This window comes from Ranitomeya variabilis, chromosome 4 (genome assembly GCF_051348905.1).
Source record: "Ranitomeya variabilis isolate aRanVar5 chromosome 4, aRanVar5.hap1, whole genome shotgun sequence".
Classification (NCBI taxonomy): Eukaryota; Metazoa; Chordata; class Amphibia; order Anura; family Dendrobatidae; genus Ranitomeya; species Ranitomeya variabilis.
The window spans coordinates 385,924,533-385,945,270 of record NC_135235.1 but is presented as its reverse complement, the minus strand read 5'-3'; the positions used below and the strand labels follow the sequence as shown (position 1 = coordinate 385,945,270).

The 20,738-nt window shown below is 43.0% G+C and overlaps 1 protein-coding gene across 6 annotated transcripts in view; it reads left to right on the top strand.

The window, feature by feature from the left end:
* KDM2A (lysine demethylase 2A) overlaps positions 1–20,738 on the top strand; it is a 243,392-nt gene that overhangs the window by 92,267 nt on the left and 130,387 nt on the right. For all 6 annotated transcript variants that reach the window (XM_077250846.1, XM_077250841.1, XM_077250845.1 and 3 more), the window contains exon 9: positions 19,549–19,702. In XM_077250846.1, coding sequence (XP_077106961.1) covers positions 19,549–19,702 — 154 coding nt within the window. The remainder of the gene's footprint in view (positions 1–19,548; positions 19,703–20,738) is intronic.

Here is a 20,738-nt window from a genome sequence, read left to right as displayed (position 1 = left end):
ACACATATTTAGTATCGCCGCGTCCGTAACGACCCGACCTATAAAACTGGCCCACTAGTTAACCCCTTCAGTAAACACCGTAAGAAAAAAAAAAAAAACGAGGCAAAAAACGCTTTATTATCATACCGCCGAACAAAAAGTGGAATAACACGCGATCAAAAAGACAGATATAAATAACCATGGTACCGCTGAAAGCGTCATCTTGTCCCGCAAATAACGAGCCGCCATACAGCATGATCAGCAAAAAAAATAAAAAAGTTATAGTCCTGAGAATAAAGCGATACCAAAATAATTATTTTTTCCATAAAATAGTTTTTATCGTATAAAAGCGCCAAAACATAAAAAAATAATATAAATGAGGTATCGCTGTAATCGTACTGACCCGACGAATAAAACTGCTTTATCAATTTTACCAAACGCGGAACGGTATAAACGCCTCCCCCAAAAGAAATTCATGAATAGCTGGTTTTTGGTCATTCTGCCTCACAAAAATCGGAATAAAAAGCGATTAAAAAATGTGACGTGCCCAAAAATGTTACCAATAAAAACGTCAACTCGTCCCGCAAAAAACAAGACCTCACATGACTCTGTGGACCAAAATATGGAAAATTTATAGCTCTCAAAATGTGGTAACGCAAAAAATATTTTTTGCAATAAAAAGCATCTTTCAGTGTGTGACGGCTGCCAATCATAAAAATCCGCTAAAAAACTCGCTATAAAAGTAAATCAAACCCCTCATCATCACCCCCTTAGTTAGGGAAAAATAAAAAAAAGGTATTTATTTCCATTTTCCCATTAGGGCTAGGGTTAAGGCTACAGTTAGGGTTGGGGCTAAAGTTAGGGTTAGGGTTGGGGCTAAAGTTACGGTTAGGGTTTAGATTACATTTACGGTTGGGAATAGGGTTGGGATTAGGGTTAGGGGTGTGTCAGGGTTAGAGGTGTGGTTAGGGTTACTGTTGGGATTAGGGTTAGGGGTGTGTTTGGATTAGGGTTTCAGTTATAATTGGGGGTTTTCCACTGTTTCGGCACATCAGGGCTCTCCAAACGCGACATGGCGTCCGATCTCAATTCCAGCCAATTCTGCGTTGAAAAAGTAAAACAGTGCTCCTTCCCTTCCGAGCTCTCCCGTGTGCCCAAACAGGGGTTTACCCCAACATATGGGGTATCAGCGTACTCAGGACAAATAGGACAACAACCTTTGGGGTCCAATTTCTCCTGTTACCCCTGGGAAAATACAAAACTGGGGGCTAAAAAATAATTTTTGTGGGGGAAAAAAAAAGATTTTTTATTTTCACGGCTCTGCGTTATAAACTGTAGTGAAACACTTGGGGGTTCAAAGTTCTTACAACACATCTAGATAAGTTCCTTGGGGGGTCTAGTTTCCAAAATGGGGTCACTTGTGCGGGGCTTCTACTGTTTAGGTACATTAGGGGCTCTGCAAACGCAATGTGACGCCTGCAGACCATTCCATCTAAGTCTGCATTCCAAATGGCGCTCCTTCCCTTCCGAGCCCTTCCATGCGTCCAAACGGTGGTTCCCCCCCCACATATGGGGTATCAGCGCACTCAGGACAAATTGGACAACAACTTTGGGGGTCCAATTTCTCCTGTTACCCTCGGGAAAATACAAAACTGGGGGCTAAAAAATAATTTTTGAGGGAAAAAATTTTTGTTTTATTTTTACAGCTCTGCATTATAAACTTCTGTGAAGCCCTTGGTGGGTCAAAGCGCTCACCACACATCTAGATAAGTTCCTTAGGGGGTCTACTTTCCAAAATGGTGTCACTTGTGGGGGGTTTCTACTGTTTAGGTACATTAGGGGCTCTGCAAACGCAATGTGACACCTGCAGACCATTCCATCTAAGTCTGCATTCCAAATGACGCTCCTTCCTTTCCGAGCCCTCCCATGCGCCCAAACAGTGGTTCTCCCCACATATTGTGTATCATCGCACTCAGGACAACTTGGACAACAAATTTTGGGGTCCAATTTCTCCTGCTACCCTCGGGAAAATACAAAACTGGGGGCTAAAAAAATAATTTTTGTGGGAAAAAATGTTTGTTTTATTTTTACGGCTCTGCATTATAAACTTCTGTGAAGCCCTTGGTGGGTCAAAGCGCTCAAAACACATCTAGATAAGTTCCTTAAGGGGTCTACTTTCCAAAATGGTGCCACTTGTGGGGGGTTTCAATGTTTAGGCACATCAGGGGCTCCCCAAACGCAACATGGCGTCCCATCTCAATTCCAGTCAATTTTGCATTGAAAAGTCAAATGGCGCTCCTTCGCTTCCGAGCTCTGTCATGCGCCCAAACAGTGGTTTACCCCCACATATGGGGTATCAGCGTACTCAGGACAAATTGTACAACAACTTTTGGGGTCCAATTTCTTCTCTTACCCTTGGGAAAATAAAAGATTGGGGGTGAAAAGATAATTTTTGTGAAAAAATATGATTTTTTATTTTTACGGTTCTGCATTATAAACTTCTGTGAAGCACTTGGTGGGTCAAAGTGCTCACCACACCTCTAGATAAGTTCTTTAGGGGGTCTACTTTCCAAAATGGTGTCACTTGTGGGGGGTTTCAATGTTTAGGCACATCAGGGGCTCCCCAAACGCAACATGGCGTCCCATCTCAATTCCAGTCAATTTTGCATTGAAAAGTCAAATGGCGCTCCTTCGCTTCCGAGCTCTGTCATGCGCCCAAACAGTGGTTTACCCCCACATATGGGGTATCGGCGTACTCAGGACAAATTGTACAACAACTTTTGGGGTCCATTTTCTCCTGTTACCCTTGGTAAAATAAAACAAATTGGAGCTGAAGTAAATTTTTTGTGAAAAAAGTTAAATGTTCATTTTTATTTAAACATTCCAAAAATTCCTGTGAAACACCAGAAGGGTTAATAAACTTCTTGAATATGGTTTTGAGCACCTTGAGGGGTGCAGTTTTTAGAATGGTGTCACACTTGGGTATTTTCTATCATATAGACCCCTCAAAATGACTTCAAATGAGATGTGGTCCCTAAAAAAAAAATGGTGTTGTAAAAATGAGAAATTGCTGGTCAACTTTTAACCCTTATAACTCCCTAACAAAAAAAAATTTTGGTTCCAAAATTGTGCTGATGTAAAGTAGACATGTGGGAAATGTTACTTATTAAGTATTTTGTGTGACATATCTCTGTGATTTAATTGCATAAAAATTCAAAGTTGGAAAATTGCGAAATTTTCAAAATTTTCGCCAAATTTCCGTTTTTTTCACAAATAAACGCAGGTACTATCACAGAATTTTTACCACTATCATGAAGTACAATATGTCACGAGAAAACAATGTCAGAATCACTGGGATCCGTTGAAGCGTTCCAGAGTTATAACCTCATAAAGGGACAGTGGTCAGAATTGTAAAAATTGGCCCTGTCATTAACGTGCAAACCACCCTTGGGGGTGAAGGGGTTAATTAACATTTCTTAACCCCTTTACCCCCAAGGGTGGTTTGCACATTAATGACCGGGCCAATTTTTACAATTCTGACCACTGTCCCTTTATGAGGTTATAACTCTGGAACGCTTCAACGGATCTTGGCGATTCTGACACTGTTTTCTCGTTACATATTGTACTTCATGATAGTGGTAAAATTTCTTCGATATAACTTGCGTTTATTTGTAAAAAAAAACAAAAACGGAAATTTGACGAAAATTTTGAAAATTTCGCAGTTTTCCAACTTTGAATTTTTATGCCCTTAAATCAGAGATATGTCACACAAAATACTTAGTAGGTAACATTTCCCACATGTCTACTTTACATCAGCACAATTTAGGAACCAACATTTTTTTTTTTGTTAGGGAGTTATAAGGGTTAAAAGTTGACAAGCCATTTCTCATTTTTACAACACCATTTTTTTTTTTAGGGACCACATCTCATTTGAAGTCATTTTGAGGGGTCTATATGACAGAACATACACAAGTGCGACACCATTCTAAAAACTGCACCCCTCAAGGTGCTCAAAACCACATTCAAGAAATTTATTAACCCTTCAGGTGTTTCACAGGAATTTTTGGAATGTTTAAATAAAAATTAACATTTAAAAATTTTTTATACAAAATTTAATTCAGCTCCAATTTGTTTTATTTTACCAAGGGTAACAGGAGAAAATGGACCTCAAAAGTTGTTGTACAATTTGTGCTGAGTACACTGATACCCCATATGTGGGGGTAAACCACTGTTTGGGCGCACCGCAGAGCTCGGAAGGGAAGGAGCGCCATTGAACTTTTCAATGCAAAATTGACTGGAATTGAGATGGAACGCCATGTTGCGTTTGGAGAGCCCCTGATGTGCCTAAACATTGAAACCCCCCACAAGTGACACCATTTTGGAAAGTAGACCCCCTAAGGAACTTATCTAGATGTGTTATGAGAGCTTTGATCCCCCAAGTGTTTCACTACAGTTTACAACGCAGAGCCGTGAAAATAAAAAAATCCTTTTTTTTTTCCACAAAAATGATTTTTAGCCCCCCAAATTTATATTTTCCCAAGGGTAACAAGAGAACTTGGACCCCAAAAGATGTTGTACAATTTGTCCCGAGTACGCTGATGCCCCATATGTTGGGGTAAACCCCTGTTTGGGCGCACGAGAAAGCTCGGAAGGGAAGGAGCACTGTTTTACTTTTTCAATGCAGAATTGGCTGGAATTGAGATCGGACGCCATGTCGCATTTGGAGAGCCCCTGATGTGCCTAAATAGTGGAAACTCCCCAATTCTAACTGAAACCCTAATCCAAACACACCCCTAACCCTAATCCCAACGGTAACCCTAACCACACCCCTAACCCTGATACACCCCTAACTCTAATCTCAACCCTAATCCCAACCGTAAATGTAATGCTAACCCTAACTTTAGCCCCAACCCTAACCCTAACTTTAGCTCCATCCCTAGCCCTAGCCCTAACCCTAGCCCTAACCCTAGCCCTAACCCTAGCCCTAACCCTAGCCCTAACCCTAGCCCTAACCCTAATGGGAAAATGGAAATAAATACATTTTTTTTAATTTTATTATTTTTCCCTAACTAAGGGGGTGATGAAGGGGGGGGTTGATTTACTTTTATAGCATTTTTTATAGCGGATTTTTATGATTGGCAGCCGTCACACACTAAACGACGCTTTTTATAGCAAAGTTTTTGCGTCTCCACATTTTGAGACCTATAATTTTTCCATATTTTGGTCCACAGAGTCATGTGAGGTCTTGTTTTTTGCGGGATGAGTAGACGTTTTTATTGGTAATATTTTCGGGCACGTGACAGTTTTTGATTGCTTTTTATTCCGATTTTTGTGAGGCAGAATGACAAAAAAACAGCTATTCATGAATTTCTTTTGGGGGAGGCGTTTATACCGTTCCACGTTTGGTAAAATTGATAAAGCAGTTTTATTCTTCGGGTACGATTACAGCGATACCTCATTTATATCCTTTTTTTATGTTTTGTCGCTTTTATACGATAAAAACTATTTTATAGAATAAATAATTATTTTGGCATCGCTTTATTCTGAGGACTATAACTTTTTTATTTTTTCTTTGACGCTGTATTGCGGCTCGTTTTTTGCGGGACAAGATGACGTTTTCAGCAGTACCATGGTTATTTATATCCGTCTTTCTGATCGCGTGTTATTCCACTTTTTGTTCGGCGGTATGATAGTAAAGCGTTGTTTTTTGCCTTTTTTTTTTTTCCTACGGTGTTCACTGAAGGTGTTAACTAGTGATATAGTTTTATAGGTGGGGTCGTTACAGATGCAGCGATACTAAATATGTGTACTTTTATTGTTTTTTTTTTTTATTTAGATAAAATATTATTCCCATAAACACGTTTCTTTTTTTTTTTTTTTCCTTTATTTAGGATTTTTTTTTTTTTTTATTAACACATGTGGAAATTTTTTTTTTTTTTTTTTTTTTTTTTTTTTTACTGTGTCCCGGGGGGGACATCACAGATCACTGATCTGACAGTTTGCACAGCACTCTGTCAGATCACCGATCTGACTTACAGCACTGCAGGCTCCCTGCCGCGGCCATCTTGGATCCGGGCACCTGCAGCGAGGAGGAGGTAAGAGACCCTCGCAGCAACGTGATCACATCGCGTTGCGCCGGGAGTCTTAGGGAAGCCCGCAGGGAGCCCCCTCCCTGCGCGATGCTTCCCTGTACCGCCGGCACACCGCGATCATGTTTGATCACGGTGTGCCGGGGGTTAATGTGTCGGGGGCGGTCCGTGACCGCTCCTGGCACATAGTGCCGGATGTCAGCTGCGTTAGTCAGCTGACACCCGGCCGCGATCGGCCGCGCTCCCCCCGTGAGCGCCGCCGATCGCGCTGGACGTACTATCCCGTCGGTGGTCATACGGGCCTACCCCACCTCGACGGGATAGTACGTCCAATGTCAGAAAGGGGTTAAGGAATAACACATACTATAAAATACTCCCACAAATGTGAGTTACTTATTACATACAAGATTTTATATTCTGCACACCCAATAGAGCCATTTTTCTAATTAAAGCAAAAATCAAAAGCAAATCTAAACTTTAGGCTACAAAATTGTAATTAAAGAACCACTCCCATCAAAATATTTATCCTCTTAATATATTGTCGTCATCTTATTTTATAGCACTGTGTACTTACAATGGCTTATTTTGCCCTTCTACAGTTAATTATTTTCTTTTCCATTAGGCCTGTGACATCATATGATTAAATACTGACTAGCTGAATCATTCTAAGCTCTGTGTAGAAACTGGAGGTCAATTTTTCCTGTATGAGTCACTGCTAAAGTCCCTGGCGGGGGTTTAAGAGATGAGCAGCTGGGCGAGTCAGTGGCTATATGACATGTGAGTGTGCACACTATGCGCACCACTGTGTCTCCTCCATTCTGTGCTTCAGAGCATGTGCACATTTGATATGACGCTGGGGCTGTACACCCAGAGTCAGTGCGCATGCCCTGGGAGCGGATGGGCAGTCCGCATGCGCAGCCCCACATTCAGTAGAAATTGCGGGACAAATTTTGGTGCCATTTTTACCCATTACTCAGTGTGAAAATGTAAAATCTGGGGCTAAAACAACATTTTGGTTGTAAACATGTAAATTAATTTTTCTTAACTGCCCAATTTTATACATTTGTGACACACCTGTGTGGTCAATATGATCACTTCACCCATAGAAGAATTCATTGATAGATGTAGTTTGTAAAATGGGGTCACATATGGGGGATTCTGCTATTCTGGCATCTCAGGGGCTCTACCAATGTGATAGTCCGCCCTCAAACCAGTCCAGCAATATCTGAACTGCAATATGGTGCTTCTTACCTTTCTGAGCTTTGCACTGTGCTTCAAAAAGTAGTTTTCTGCCAGTTATGGGGTATTGGTGTACTCAGGAGAAATGACGCAGCAAATTTTGTATTCCATTTTCCCCCTTTAACCCTGTGGGGGGAAAAAAATTGGGGCTAAAAGAACATAGTTGGGGGGGGGGGGGGGGGTTGGAGTGTTTTTTTTTTTTCTTTTCTTTTTTATGGCTCAACTTTATTAACATCTGTTAAGCACCTGGGGATTCAAGGTGCTCACCACACATCTAGATAAATTCCTTCAGGTTGTCACTTGTGAAAATTATTATTTTTTGCCGCTCAACGTTATAAACTTCTATGAAGCATGATACTCACTACACATCTAGATAAGTTCAGTGTGGAGTCTAGTTTCATAAATGGGGTCAATTGTGGGGGGTTTCCACTCTTTAGCCACATCAGGGGCTCTCCAAACTCAACATGGCATCCGTTAATTATTTCAGCAAATTTTAGCATTCAAAAAGTCAAATGGTGCTCTTCCCTTCTGAGCCCTGCCATGCGCACAAACAGTAGTTTTCCTTCATATTTTGGCTATGTGTGTATTTATGAGAAATTGCATAACAAATGGTACATTTTCTCCTGTTATCCTTGGAATAATAACAACATTTGGGGCTAAAAAAATAAATAAAATTTCATTGTTCAGCGTTCTAAACTTCTGAGAAGCACCTTGGGGGTTCATGGTGCTTATCTCACATCTAGATAAGTTCCATGAGGTGTCTAGTTTCCAAAATGGTGTCACTTGTTGGGGGTTTCCACTGTTTTGGAACATCAAGGGCGCTCCAAACTCGACACGGTGTCTGCTAATTATTTCAACAAATTTTTACATTCAAGTCAAAATGGCGCTCCTTCCCTTCCGAGCCCTGCCGTGTGCCCAAAAAGTGGTTTTCTCCCACATATTGGGTTTCGGTGTACTCAGGAGAAATAACTCAACAAATTGTAGGGTCCATTATTTCATGTTACCCTTGCGTAAATAAAACAATTTGGGTCTAAATTTAAATTTTTGTGAAAAAAGTTAAATGTTAATTTTTTTTTCTTCCTCATTCCATTAATTCCTGTGAAGCACCTGAAGGGTTAATAAACTTCTTGAATGTGGTTTTGAACACCTTGAAGGGTGCAGTTTTTAGAATGGTGTCACTTTTGGGTATGTTCTGTCATATAGGCCCCTCAGTCACTTCAACTGTGGTCCCTTAAAAAAAAAAAAAAAAGATTTTGTTGGAAAAATAAGAAATTGCTGGTCAACTTTTTAACCCTTAACCCCTTCATGACCCAGCCTATTTTGACCTTAATGACCTGGCCATTTTTTCCAATTCTGACCAGTGTCCTTTATGAGGTAATAACTCAGCAACGCTTCAACGGATCCTAGCGATTCTGAGATTGTTTTTTCGTGACATATTGGGCTTCATGTTAGAGGTAAATTTAGGTCGATAATTTCTGCATTTATTTGTGAAAAAAACGGAAATTTGGCGAAAATTTTGAAACTTTCGCAATTTTCACATTTTGAATTTTTATCCTGTTAAACCAGAGAGTTGTGTGACACAAAATAGTTAATAAATAACATTTCCCACATGTCTACTTTACATCAGTACAATTTTGGAAACAACATTTTTTTTTGCTAGGAAGTTATAAGGGTTAAAATTTGACCAGTGATTTCTCATTTTTACAACAAAATTTACAAAACCATTTTTTTAGGGACCACCTCACATTTGAAGTCATTTTGAGGGTTCTATATGGCTGAAAATACCCAAAAGTGACACCATTCTAAAAACTGCACCCCTCAAGGTGCTCAAAACCACATTCAAGAAGTTTATTAACCCTTCAGGTGCTTCACAGCAGCAGAAGCAACTCGGAAGGAAAAAATGAACATTTAACTTTTTAGTCACAAAAATGATCTTTTAGCAACAATTTTGTTATTTTCCCAAGGGTAAAAGGAGAAACTGGACCACGAAAGTTGTTGTACAATTTGTCCTGAGTACGCTGATACCTCATATGTGGGGGTAAACCACTGATTGGCCGCACGGCAGGGCTCGGAATGGAAGGAGCGCCATTTGACTTTTTGAATGAAAAATTATCTCCAATCTTTAGCGGACACCATGTCGCGTTTGGAGAGCCCCCGTGTGCCTAAACATTGGAGCTACCCCACAAGTGACCCCATTTTGGAAACTAGACCCCCCAAGGAACTTATCTAGATGCATAGTGAGCACTTTAAACCCCCAGGTGCTTCACAAATTGATCCGTAAAAATGAAAAAGTACTTTTTTTCACACAAAATTCTTTTAGCCTCAATTTTTTGATTTTCTCATGGGCAACAGGATAGAATGGATCCTAAAATTTGTTGGGCAATTTCTCCTGAGTATACCGATACCTCACATGTGGGGGTAAACCACTGTTTGGGCACATGGTAAGGCTCGGAAAGGAAGGAGCGCCATTTGACTTTTTGAATTAAAAATTATCTCCATCGTTAGCGGACACCATGTCGCGTTTGGAGAGCCCCTGTGTGCCTACAAGGGACCCCTTTTTGGAAACTAGACCTCCCAAGGAACTTATCTAGATGCTTAATGAGCACTTTAAACCCCCAGGTGCTTCACAGAGGTTTATAACGCAGAGCCGTGAAAATAAAAAATAATTCTTCTTTCCTCAAAAATGATTTTTTAGCCCGGAATTTTTTTTTTTCCCAAGGGTAGCAGGAGAAATTTGACCCCAAATGTTGTTGTCCAGTTTGTCCTGAGTATGCTGATTCCCTATATGTGGGGGTAAACCACTGTTTGGGTGCACGGCAGGGCTCGGAAGTGAAGGCACGCCATTTGGCTTTTTGAATGGAAAATTAGCTCCAATCATTAGCGGACACCATGTCGCGTTTGGAGAGCCCCTGTGTGCCTAAACATTGGAGCTCCCCCACAAGTGACCCCATTTTGGAAACTAGACCTCCCAAGGAACTAATCTAGATGTGTGGTGAGCACTTTGAACCCCCCCAAGTGCTTCACAGAAGTTTATAACGCAGAGCCGTGAAAATAATAATTACGTTTTCTTTCCTCAAAAATAATTTTTTAGCTCAGAATTTTTTAATTTTCCCAAGGGTAACAGTAGAAATTTGACCCCAAGAGTTGTTGTACAGTTTCTCCTGAGTACGCTGATACCCCATATGTGGGGGTAAACCACTGTTTGGGCACATTCCAGGGCTCGGAAGTGAAGTAGTGACGTTTTGAAATGCAGACTTTGATGGAATGCTCTGCGGGCGTCACGTTGCGTTTGCAGAGCCCCTGATGTGCCTAATCAGTAGAAACCCCCCACAAGTGACCCCATTTTGGAAACTAGACCCCCGAAGGAACTTATCTAGATGTGTGGTGAGCACTTAGAACCCCCAAGTGCTTCACAGAAGTTTATAACGCAGAGCCGTGAAAATAAAAAATAATTTTTCTTTCCTCAAAAATAATTTTTTAGCCCGCAAATTTTTATTTTCCCAAGAGTTACAGGAGAAATGGGACCCTAAAAGTTGCTGTCCAGTTTCTCCAGAGTACGCTGGTACCCCATATGTGGGGGTAAACCACTGTTTGGGCACACGTCTGGGCTCGGAAGGGAGATAACACCATTTGACTTTTTCAATGCAAGATTGGCTGGAATCAATGGTGGCGCCATGTCGCGTTTGGAGACCCCCTGATGTGCCTAAACAGTGGAAACCCCTCAATTCTAACTCAAGCACTAACCCCAACACACCCCTAACCCTAATCGCAACCCTAACCACAACCCTAACCGCAACACCCCCCCCAACCCTAGTCTTAACCCTAATTCCAACCCTAACTCTAATTCCAACCCTAACCCTAAGGCTATGTGCCCACGTTGCGGATTTGTGTGCGGATTTTTCGGCACCGTTTTTGAAAAATCTGCAGGTAAAACGCACTGCGCTTTACCTACGGATTTACCGCAGATTTCCAGTGTTTTTTGTGTGGATTTCACCTGCGGATTCCTATTATGGAGCAGGTGTAAGACGCTGCAGAATCCGCACAAAGAATTGACATGCTGCGGAAAATACATTGCAGTGTTTCCGCGCGGTATTTTCCGCACCATGTGCACTGCGGATTTGGTTTTCAATAGGTTTACGTGGTACTGTAAACGTGATGGAAAACTGCTACGAATCCGCAGCGACCAATCCGCTGCGGATCCGCAGCCAAATCCGCACCGTGTGCACATAGCCTAATTCTAACCCTAATTCCAACCCTAGCCCTAATTCTAACCCTAATTCTAACCGTACTTCTAACCCTAATTCTAACCCTATCCCTAAGTGCAACCCTAATTCTAACCCTATCCCTAAGTGCAACCCTATCCCTAAGTGCAACCCTATCCCTAAGTGCAACCCTATCCCTAAGTGCAACCCTATCCCTAAGTGCAACCCTATCCCTAAGTGCAACCCTATCCCTAAGTGCAACCCTATCCCTAAGTGCAACCCTATCCCTAAGTGCAACCCTATCCCTAAGTGCAACCCTATCCCTAAGTGCAACCCTATCCCTAAGTGCAACCCTATCCCTAAGTGCAACCCTATCCCTAAGTGCAACCCTATCCCTAAGTGCAACCCTATCCCTAAGTGCAACCCTATCCCTAAGTGCAACCCTATCCCTAAGTGCAACCCTATCCCTACCCCTAATGGAAAAACAAAAATAAATGTATTTTCTGTATTTTATTATTTGCCCTACCTATGGGGGTGATAAAGGGGGGTTTATTTACTATTTTTTTTATTTTGATCGCTGTGATAGAACTTATCACAGCGATCAAAATGTACAGGGAACGAATCTGCCGGCCGGCAGATTCGGCGGGCGTACTGCGCATGCGCCCGCCATTTTCCAAGATGGCGGCGCCCATGCGAGAAGACGGAGGACACCGGGAGGGACACCGGGACTGGGTAAGTATGGGGGGGTGCGATCGGACAGCGGGGGAGGGGGCGGAGGGGAGGACGGGGGAGGGTCGGAGGGGAGAGGAAGGCGCTTAGGACAGGACGGAGGGGTAGGGAACACTGACGACGGCTGCAGATCGCCACCGCCAGTCGGTAGGGGGGCCAGATCGGGGTCTCCAGCCATGGCCGGTGCTATTGCAGCATCGGCCATGGCTGGATTGTAATATTTCACCAATTTTCATAGGTGAAATATTACAGATTGCTCTGATTGGCTGTTTCACTTTCAACAGCCAATCAGAGCGATCGTAGCCACGGGGGGGCGAAGCCACCCCCCCTGGGCTGTAGCACCACTCTCCCTGTCCCTGCATGTCGGGTGAAATTGGAGTTAACCCTTTCACCCGGCCTGCAGGGACGCGATCCGGCCATGACGCATATGCTGCATCACAGGTCGGATTGGCACTGGTTTTCATGACACATACGGTGCGTCAAAGGTCGGGAAGGGGTTAAAAACTTCCTTACAAAAGTTCTTTCAAAAATTGTGCTGATGTAAGGTAGACATGTGGAAAATGTTATTTATTAACTATTTTGTGTGACGCAACTCTGATTTAAGGGCATACATATTAACCCCTTCCCGACCTTTGACGCCACGTAGGCGTCATGAAAACCCGTGCCAATCCGACCCATGACGCCTATGTGGCGTCATGGAATGATCGCGTCCCTGCAGATCGGGTGAAAGGGTTAACTCCAATTTCACCCGATCTGCAGGGACAGGGGGAGTGGTACTTCAGCCCAGGGGGGTGGCTCCCCCCCCCCCCCCCCCCCCCGTGGCTACGATCGCTCTGATTGGCTGTTGAAAGTGAAACTGCCAATCAGAGCGATTTGTAATATTATATTTCACCTAAAAAACTGGTGAAATATTACAATCCAGCCATGGCCGATGCTGCAATATCATCGGCCATGGCTGGAAAACCTAATCTGTCCCCCCCCCCCCACACCCACCGATCTCCTCCCCAGTCTTCCGTTATGTTGTCCGCCCCCCTAAGTCGTCCTGTCCGCTCCCCCGTCCTCCTGCCCGCTCCCCCCGTGCTCCGATGCCACCCCCCGTCCTTCGATCCACCCCCTATGCTCAGATCCCCCCCCCCCCCCCCTCATACTTACCGAGCCTCCGGGCGTCCGTCCGTCTTCTCCATGGGCGCCGCCATCTTCCAAAATGGTGGGCGCATGCGCAGTGCGCCCGCCGAATCTGCCGGCCGGCAGATTCGTTCCAGGTATATTTTGATCACTGCGATATAACCTATCACAGTGATCAAAATAAAAAAAATAGTAAATGACCCCCCCTTTATCACCCCCATAGGTAGGGACAATAATAAAAAAAAAAGAAAATATATTTTTTTCTTTTTCCACTAGGGTTAGGGTTAGAACTAGGTTTAGGGTTAGGGTTAGGGTTAGGGCATGTGCACACAGTGCGGATTTGGCTGCGGATCGGCAGCGGATTGGCCGCGGATCGGCAGCGGATTGGCCGCGGATCCGCAGCGGATCGGCCGCTGCGAATTCGTAGCAGTTTTCCATCAGGTTTACAGTACCATGTACACCTATGGAAAACCAAATCCGCTGTGCCCATGGTGCGGAAAATACCGTGCGGAAACGCTGTGTTGTATTTTCCACAGCATGTCAATTTTGTGCGGATTCCGCAGCGTTTTACACCTGTTCCTCAATAGGAATCCGCAGGTGAAATCCGCACAAAAAAACACTGGAAATCCGCTGTAAATCTGCAGGTAAAACGCAGTGGCTTTTACCTGCGGATTTTTAAAAAATGGTGCGGAAAAATCTCACACGAATCCGCAACGTGGGAACATAGCCTTAGGGTTATGGTTGGAATTAGAGTTAGGGTTGGAATTAGGGCTAGGGTTTGAAATAGGGTTAAGATTAGGCTTGTGGTTAGGGTTACGGATAGGGTTAGGGGTGTGTTGGGGTTACAGTTGTGGTTAGGGTTGGGATTAGGGTTACGGTTGGGATTAGGGTTAGGATTAGGGTTGGGATTAGGGTTACGGGTGTGTTGGGGTTAGGGTTGTGGTTAGGGGTGTGTTGGGGTTAGGGTTGTGATTAGGTTTATGGCTACAGTTGGGATTAGGGTTAGGGGTGTGTTGGGGTTAGTGTTGAAGTTAGAATTGAGGGGTTTCCACTGTTTAGGCACATCAGGGGTCTCCAAACGCAACATGGCGCCACCATTGATTCCAGCCAATCTTGCGTTCAAAAAGTCAAATGGTGCTCCCTCCCTTCCAAGCCCCGACGTGCGCCCAAACAGTGGTTTACCCCCACATATGGGGTACAAGCGTACTCAGGACAAACTGGGCAACAACTATTGGGGTCCAATTTCTCCTGTTACCCTTGCGAAAATAAAAAATTATTTGCTAAAACATAATTTTTGAGGAAAGAACAATTATTTTTTATTTTCACGGCTCTGCGTTATAAACTTCTGTGAAGCACTTGGGGGTTCAAAGTGCTCACCACTAGGGTTGAGCGACTTTTGCTTTTTTAGGATCGAGTTGGGTTTTGTGAAACCCGACCTTCTCGAAAGTCGGATCGCGTGAAATCGGCCGATTCTACTGTAAGGTCCGGTTCCAGACCGGAACACGAAACCCAATGCAAGTCAATGGATTATATATATATATATATATATATATATATATATATATATATATATATATATATATATATATATATATATATATATATTTTTTTTTTTTTTGCGCTCTCGCGCTCTCTCTCTCTCGCGCTCTCTCTCTCTCGCGCTCTCTCTCTCTCGCGCTCTCTCTCTCTCGCGCTCTCTCTCTCTCGCGCTCTCTCTCTCTCGCTCCTCCGTGCAAAGCATATGTTGTGTTTGACTGCGGAAATCACTGCAGCCCAAACGGTAATATGGCTCTATGACGCCGCAGAAACCAGGCCGGAACCTATGTCATCACGCTGCCCACAATGGGGGTCACTTGTAGGGGAGCTCCAATGTTTAGGCACACAGGGGCTCTCCAAACCTGACATGGTGTCCGCTAGCGATGGAGATAATTTTTCATTCAAAAAGTCAAATGGCGCTCCTTCCCTTCCGAGCCTTACCATGTGCCCAAACAGTGGTTTACCCCCACATGTGAGGTATCGGTGTACTCAAGAGAAATTGTCCAACAAATTTTAGGATCCATTTTATCCTGTTGCCCATGTGAAAATGAAAAAATTGAGGCTAAAATAATTTTTTTGCGAAAAAAAAGTACTTTTTCATTTTTACAGATTAATTTGTGAAGCACATGGGGGTTTAAAGTGCTCACTATGCTTCTAGATAAGTTCCCTGGGGGGTCTAGTTTCCAAAATGGGGTCACTTGTGGGGGAGCTCCAATGTTTAGGCACACGGGGGCTTTCCAAACGCGACATGGTGTCCGCTAAAGATTGGAGCCAATTTTTCATTCAAAAAGTCAAATGGCGCTCCTTCCCTTCCGAGCCCTGCCGTGCGCCCAAACAGTGGTTTACCCCCACATATGAGGTATCAGCGTACTCAGGACAAATTGCACAACAACGTTCGTGGTCCAGTTTCTCCTTTTACCCTTGGGAAAATAACAAAATTGTTGCTAAAAGATAATTTTTGTGACTAAAAAGTTAAATGTTCATTTTTTCCTTCCATGTTGCTTCTGCTGCTGTGAAACACCTGAAGGGTTAATAAACTTCTTGAATGTGGTTTTGAGCACCTTGAGGGGTGCAGTTTTTAGAATGGTGTCACTTTTGGGTATTTTCTGCCATATAGAACCCTCAAACTGACTTCAAATGTGAGGTGGTCCCTAAAAAAATGGTTTTGTAAATTTTGTTGTAAAAATGAGAAATCACTGGTCAAATTTTAACCCTTATAACTTCCTAGCAAAAAAAAAAAATTTGTTTCCAAAATTGTGCTGATGTAAAGTAGACATGTGGGAAATGTTATTTATTAACTATTTTGTGTCACACAACTCTCTGGTTTAACAATAAAAATTCAAAATGTGAAAATTGAGAAATTTTCGCCAAATTTCCGTTTTTTTCACAAATAAACTCAGAAATTATCGACCTAAATTTACCACTAACATGAAGCCCAATATGTCACGAAAAAACAATCTCAGAATCGCCAAGATCCGTTGAAGCGTTACTGAGTTATTACCTCATAAAGGGACACTGGTCAGAATTGCAAAAAATGGCCAGGTCATTAAGGTCAAAATAGGCTGGGTCATGAAGGGGTTAAAAGTTTAAAAATTGCTAAATTTTCAAATTTTGCCAAATTTCCGATATTTTCACAAATAAATGAAAGTCATAGTAAACAAATTTTACCACTATCATGAAGTACTGTATTTTTTTGGATTATAAAACACACTTTTTTCCCCAAAATTTTCTCATTTCATCTCCCGAGATCTTGGTGCCGAGATCTCCATCTGTACATGCGCTGCCCCCGGCAGCCATTTTCCCGGAGTCCACCGCATGGTAAACCATGTAAGTGCGGGGGCTCTGGGCTTTCACAAAATGTCGGCAGAGTCCCCGCAGCACTGAACACCCGCAGCGGTGCTCCGCAAATTGGAACACCCCCTCATCCCTCTCTCCACGCATGCCTCCTCCGTAGCGACCCTGGGACCCTGCTCCACCACCATTTTATTACTGTATATTCTCGAGTATAAGCCAACCCCCCTAATTTTGCCCCGAAAAACTGGGAAAACTTAATGACTCCGGGTATAAGCCTAGGGTGGAAAATGCAGCAGCTACTGGTAAATTTCAAAAATAAAAATAGATACCAATAAAAGTAAAATTAATGGAGACAGCAGTAGATTTAAGTGTTTTTGAATATCCATATTGAATCAGGAGCCCCATATAATGCTCCATACAGTTCATGATGGACCCATAAGATACCCCATATAATGCTCCATACAGTTTATGATGGGCTCCATAAGATGCTCCGTATTAAAATATGCCCCATATAATGCTGCACAAATGTTGATTATGACCCCATAAGATGCTCCATACAGACATTTGCCCCATACAATGCTGCACAAATGCTGAGTATGGCCCCTTAAGATGCTCCATAGACACATTTGCCCCATATAATGCTCCACAAATGTGGATTATGGCCCCATAAGATGCTCCATAGAGATATTTGCCCCATATAATGCTGCACATGGCCCCATAAGATGCTCCTTACAGATATTTGCCCCATATAATGCTGCACATGGCCCCATAAGATGCTCCTTACAGATATTTGCCCCATATAATGCTGCACATGGCCCCATAAGATGCTCCTTACAGATATTTGCCCCATATGCTGTTGTTGCGATTAAAATAATTAAGAAATCACATACTCACCTCTCTGGCCCCGGCACTTGCTATATTCACCTGCTATGCGTTCCACCGCCGACCGCTGCTGTCTTCCTGTCCCCTGCACCGAAGTTCAGGCAGAGGGCGGCATGCACTAATCGCGTCATCGTGCCCTCTGACCTGAGCGTCACTGCAGAGGACGGGGAAGACACCGCGGCGCCGACGGTGGAACGAGGAGCAGGTGAGTATCGCTCACTGCCCCCCGTTATACTCACCTGCTCCTGGCGCCGTCGCTGCACGTCTGTTCCCTGGCGCCGGCAGCTTCTTCCTGTAGTGAGCGGTCACATGGTATTGCTCATTACAGTAATGAATATGCGGCTCCACCCCTATGGGAGTGTGGGTCCATATTCATTACTGTAATGAGCGGTAACATGTGACCGCTCACTACAGGAAGAAGCTGCTAGCGCCGGGGATAAGACGAGCAGGGACCGTGCCAGGAGCAGGTGAGTATTATTACACCGCTCGGCTCCCCTTCCCTGCCGACCCCTGGGTATGACTCGAGTATAAGCAGAGAGGGTTACTTTCAGCCCAAAAAAGTGGGCTGAAAATCTTGGCTTATACTCTAGTATATACGGTAAGTTTCCCCCCCCCTATTTTTCTCCTCAAAATTTGGGGTGTGTCTTATAATCCACAAAATACGGTACAATATGTGACGAGAAAACATTCTCGGAATCAGTGGGATCTGTTGAAGCATTCCAGAGTTACCACATAAGTTACCACGTAAGTTCCCACATAAGTTGACACGATTCCATTGTGTGATTTGCATGACCGAGTCCTACTGTTTTTAATGCAAAACAATGTGAGGGCCCATAGATCACAAGAATCCATTATTGACCATCTTGTTCCTTTTGCATGTGTACTTCTCCAGAATCTCTGAATCTTTTCATATTATCTACTGTTGGGGACACTCGGTCTTTGCAATTTTACGTTGTCTAACTTTTTAGTGAAATTGCTCCACAATTTTTAGATGCGGTTGTTCACAGATTGGTGAACCTCTGACCATGTTTGCTTCTCAGAGACTACCTCTCAACCATGCTCTTTTTATACAGTCATGTGACTTAGTTGAAATTGACACTCCGAGTTGTTTTTCATTAGTACCACTTACTTTTCCAGCTTTTTGTTAACCTTTTCCCAACATTTTTAAGATTTGTGGCTGCCAAAAAGTTACAGTAATTTTTTAAAAATAAAATGTAAAATATGTACAGTAATTTGACCTTCTGATCTGTGTCCTATGTTCTGTTATGAATAAACTATGGTAGTACAATTTCCAAATCATTACATTCTTGTTTTCTTTACATTTTACACAGTGCTCAGTTTTTCGGAGTTGATGTTGTGTGTGTAGATATAATATATATTACATATATCCCAGAAAGAAAAGGACACACATGTGAGCAGTAAGGATATGAGCATATGTCCATATGTCTTGTATAGCCTCTGACTAAGCTTAAGGTGGCAGATAGAACTGAGATGTATGGGAATTGTCCATATGTCTTCTATAACCACTGACTAAGCTATAGGTAGCAGATAGAACTGAGGTGTATGGGAACTGTCCATATGTCTTGTATAGCCTCTGACTAAGCTATAGGTAGCAGATAGAACTGAGGTGTATGAGAACTGTCCATATGTCTTGTATAGCCTCTGACTAAGCTATAGGTGGCAGAGAGAACTGAGGTGTATGAGAACTGTCCATATGTCTTGTATATCCACTGACTAAGGTATAGGTGGCAGAGAGAACTGAGGTGTATGGGAACTGTCCATATGTCTTGTATAGCCTCTGACTAAGCTTGAGGTAGCAGATAGAACTGAGATGTATGGGAACTGTCCATATGTCTTGTATAGCCTCTGACTAAGCTTGAGGTAGCAGATAGAACTGAGGTGTATGGGAACTAGCTATATGTAAATTGATGATTACCAGTGTGTGAACACTTCCTATTGCTTGTTTCCTGTAGGTTTTCTGGCTGATACCACCTACAGATCAGAATTTGGAAATGTATGAGAATTGGCTGCTTTCTGGGAAACAAGGAGACATCTTCCTAGGGGACCGAGTGACAGACTGCCAGCGAGTTGAACTAAAGCAAGGCTACACATTTGTTATCCCTTCAGGTACTATGAGTAGATAGATGGTGCACCATGTTCTTTCTCATACTTGTGTACAATATCTAATACAAGCATTTATCCATGTATAATTAGGTGGTTAGATGTTAATTACCCATTTCTCTCACCCTGACTTACATACCGTATATATTAGGGTACAGGTGTATGGAGCCGCTCAGGAGTAGATCTCTCTTCGTACTAGCTGTGTTATACAGAAGGTACCTGCCTCTAACAGCTATGATTAAGCAAGTTCTGATCGCTGCTGCTTAACCATTCGAGGCCTATGTCAATCACTGATAGTTAAATGGTTCAGATGGCTCCTGGATGCTGATGACCTGCCATGACGTCGTGGGGCTTACTCCAGGCCAGCTCACTACCATCTTGGTACTTTTATGTGACTTCATAGGAAACTGCTAATTTCCCTATTTTTTGTAGTGCTGCAAGGTATAATGCATTTGGTGAAAGGTTTAAAGTGTTTGTCCCATGAACCCAGTTCATTTTACTCAATGGATCTTAAAATAATAACTTCCACAATTTGTTTAAAAAAAAATGTTCCTGTGCCAAGATAATCTTATAAATGTGCCCCTGCTGTATACTGTGTAATGGTTGTGTCTGACCATGCAGGGACATGGCCTGATCATACCACTGCTCCTGGGCGGGGGAGGTGGAAGCAAGAGTATACAGACAGGACAGCAGGGAACAAAAACTATTCTTTCTTTGAGATAAAATAGTGTTTAAAAACAGGCAGTGAAATGTTTTCTCGCAGAAAGAATCAGCAGCAATACCGTGCTGTAATATCTGTATACTCTCTTTTGCTTCGCCCTCCCCCGCCCATGAGCATTGGTCTGATCAGACCATGTTCCTGCACGGTCACACACAGCCATTAAATGGCCTTGTGTTTTAATAGTCATTTTCGATAGCCTCATGATCTAGACCTGCAATGAAGCAGAGGTTTGAGGACTAGCTGAGGTGTTGCTGACAGTATTGATAACCTTTGGGTCATAAGTGGCAGAGCGTTGATGATGATGATGATGATGATGATATT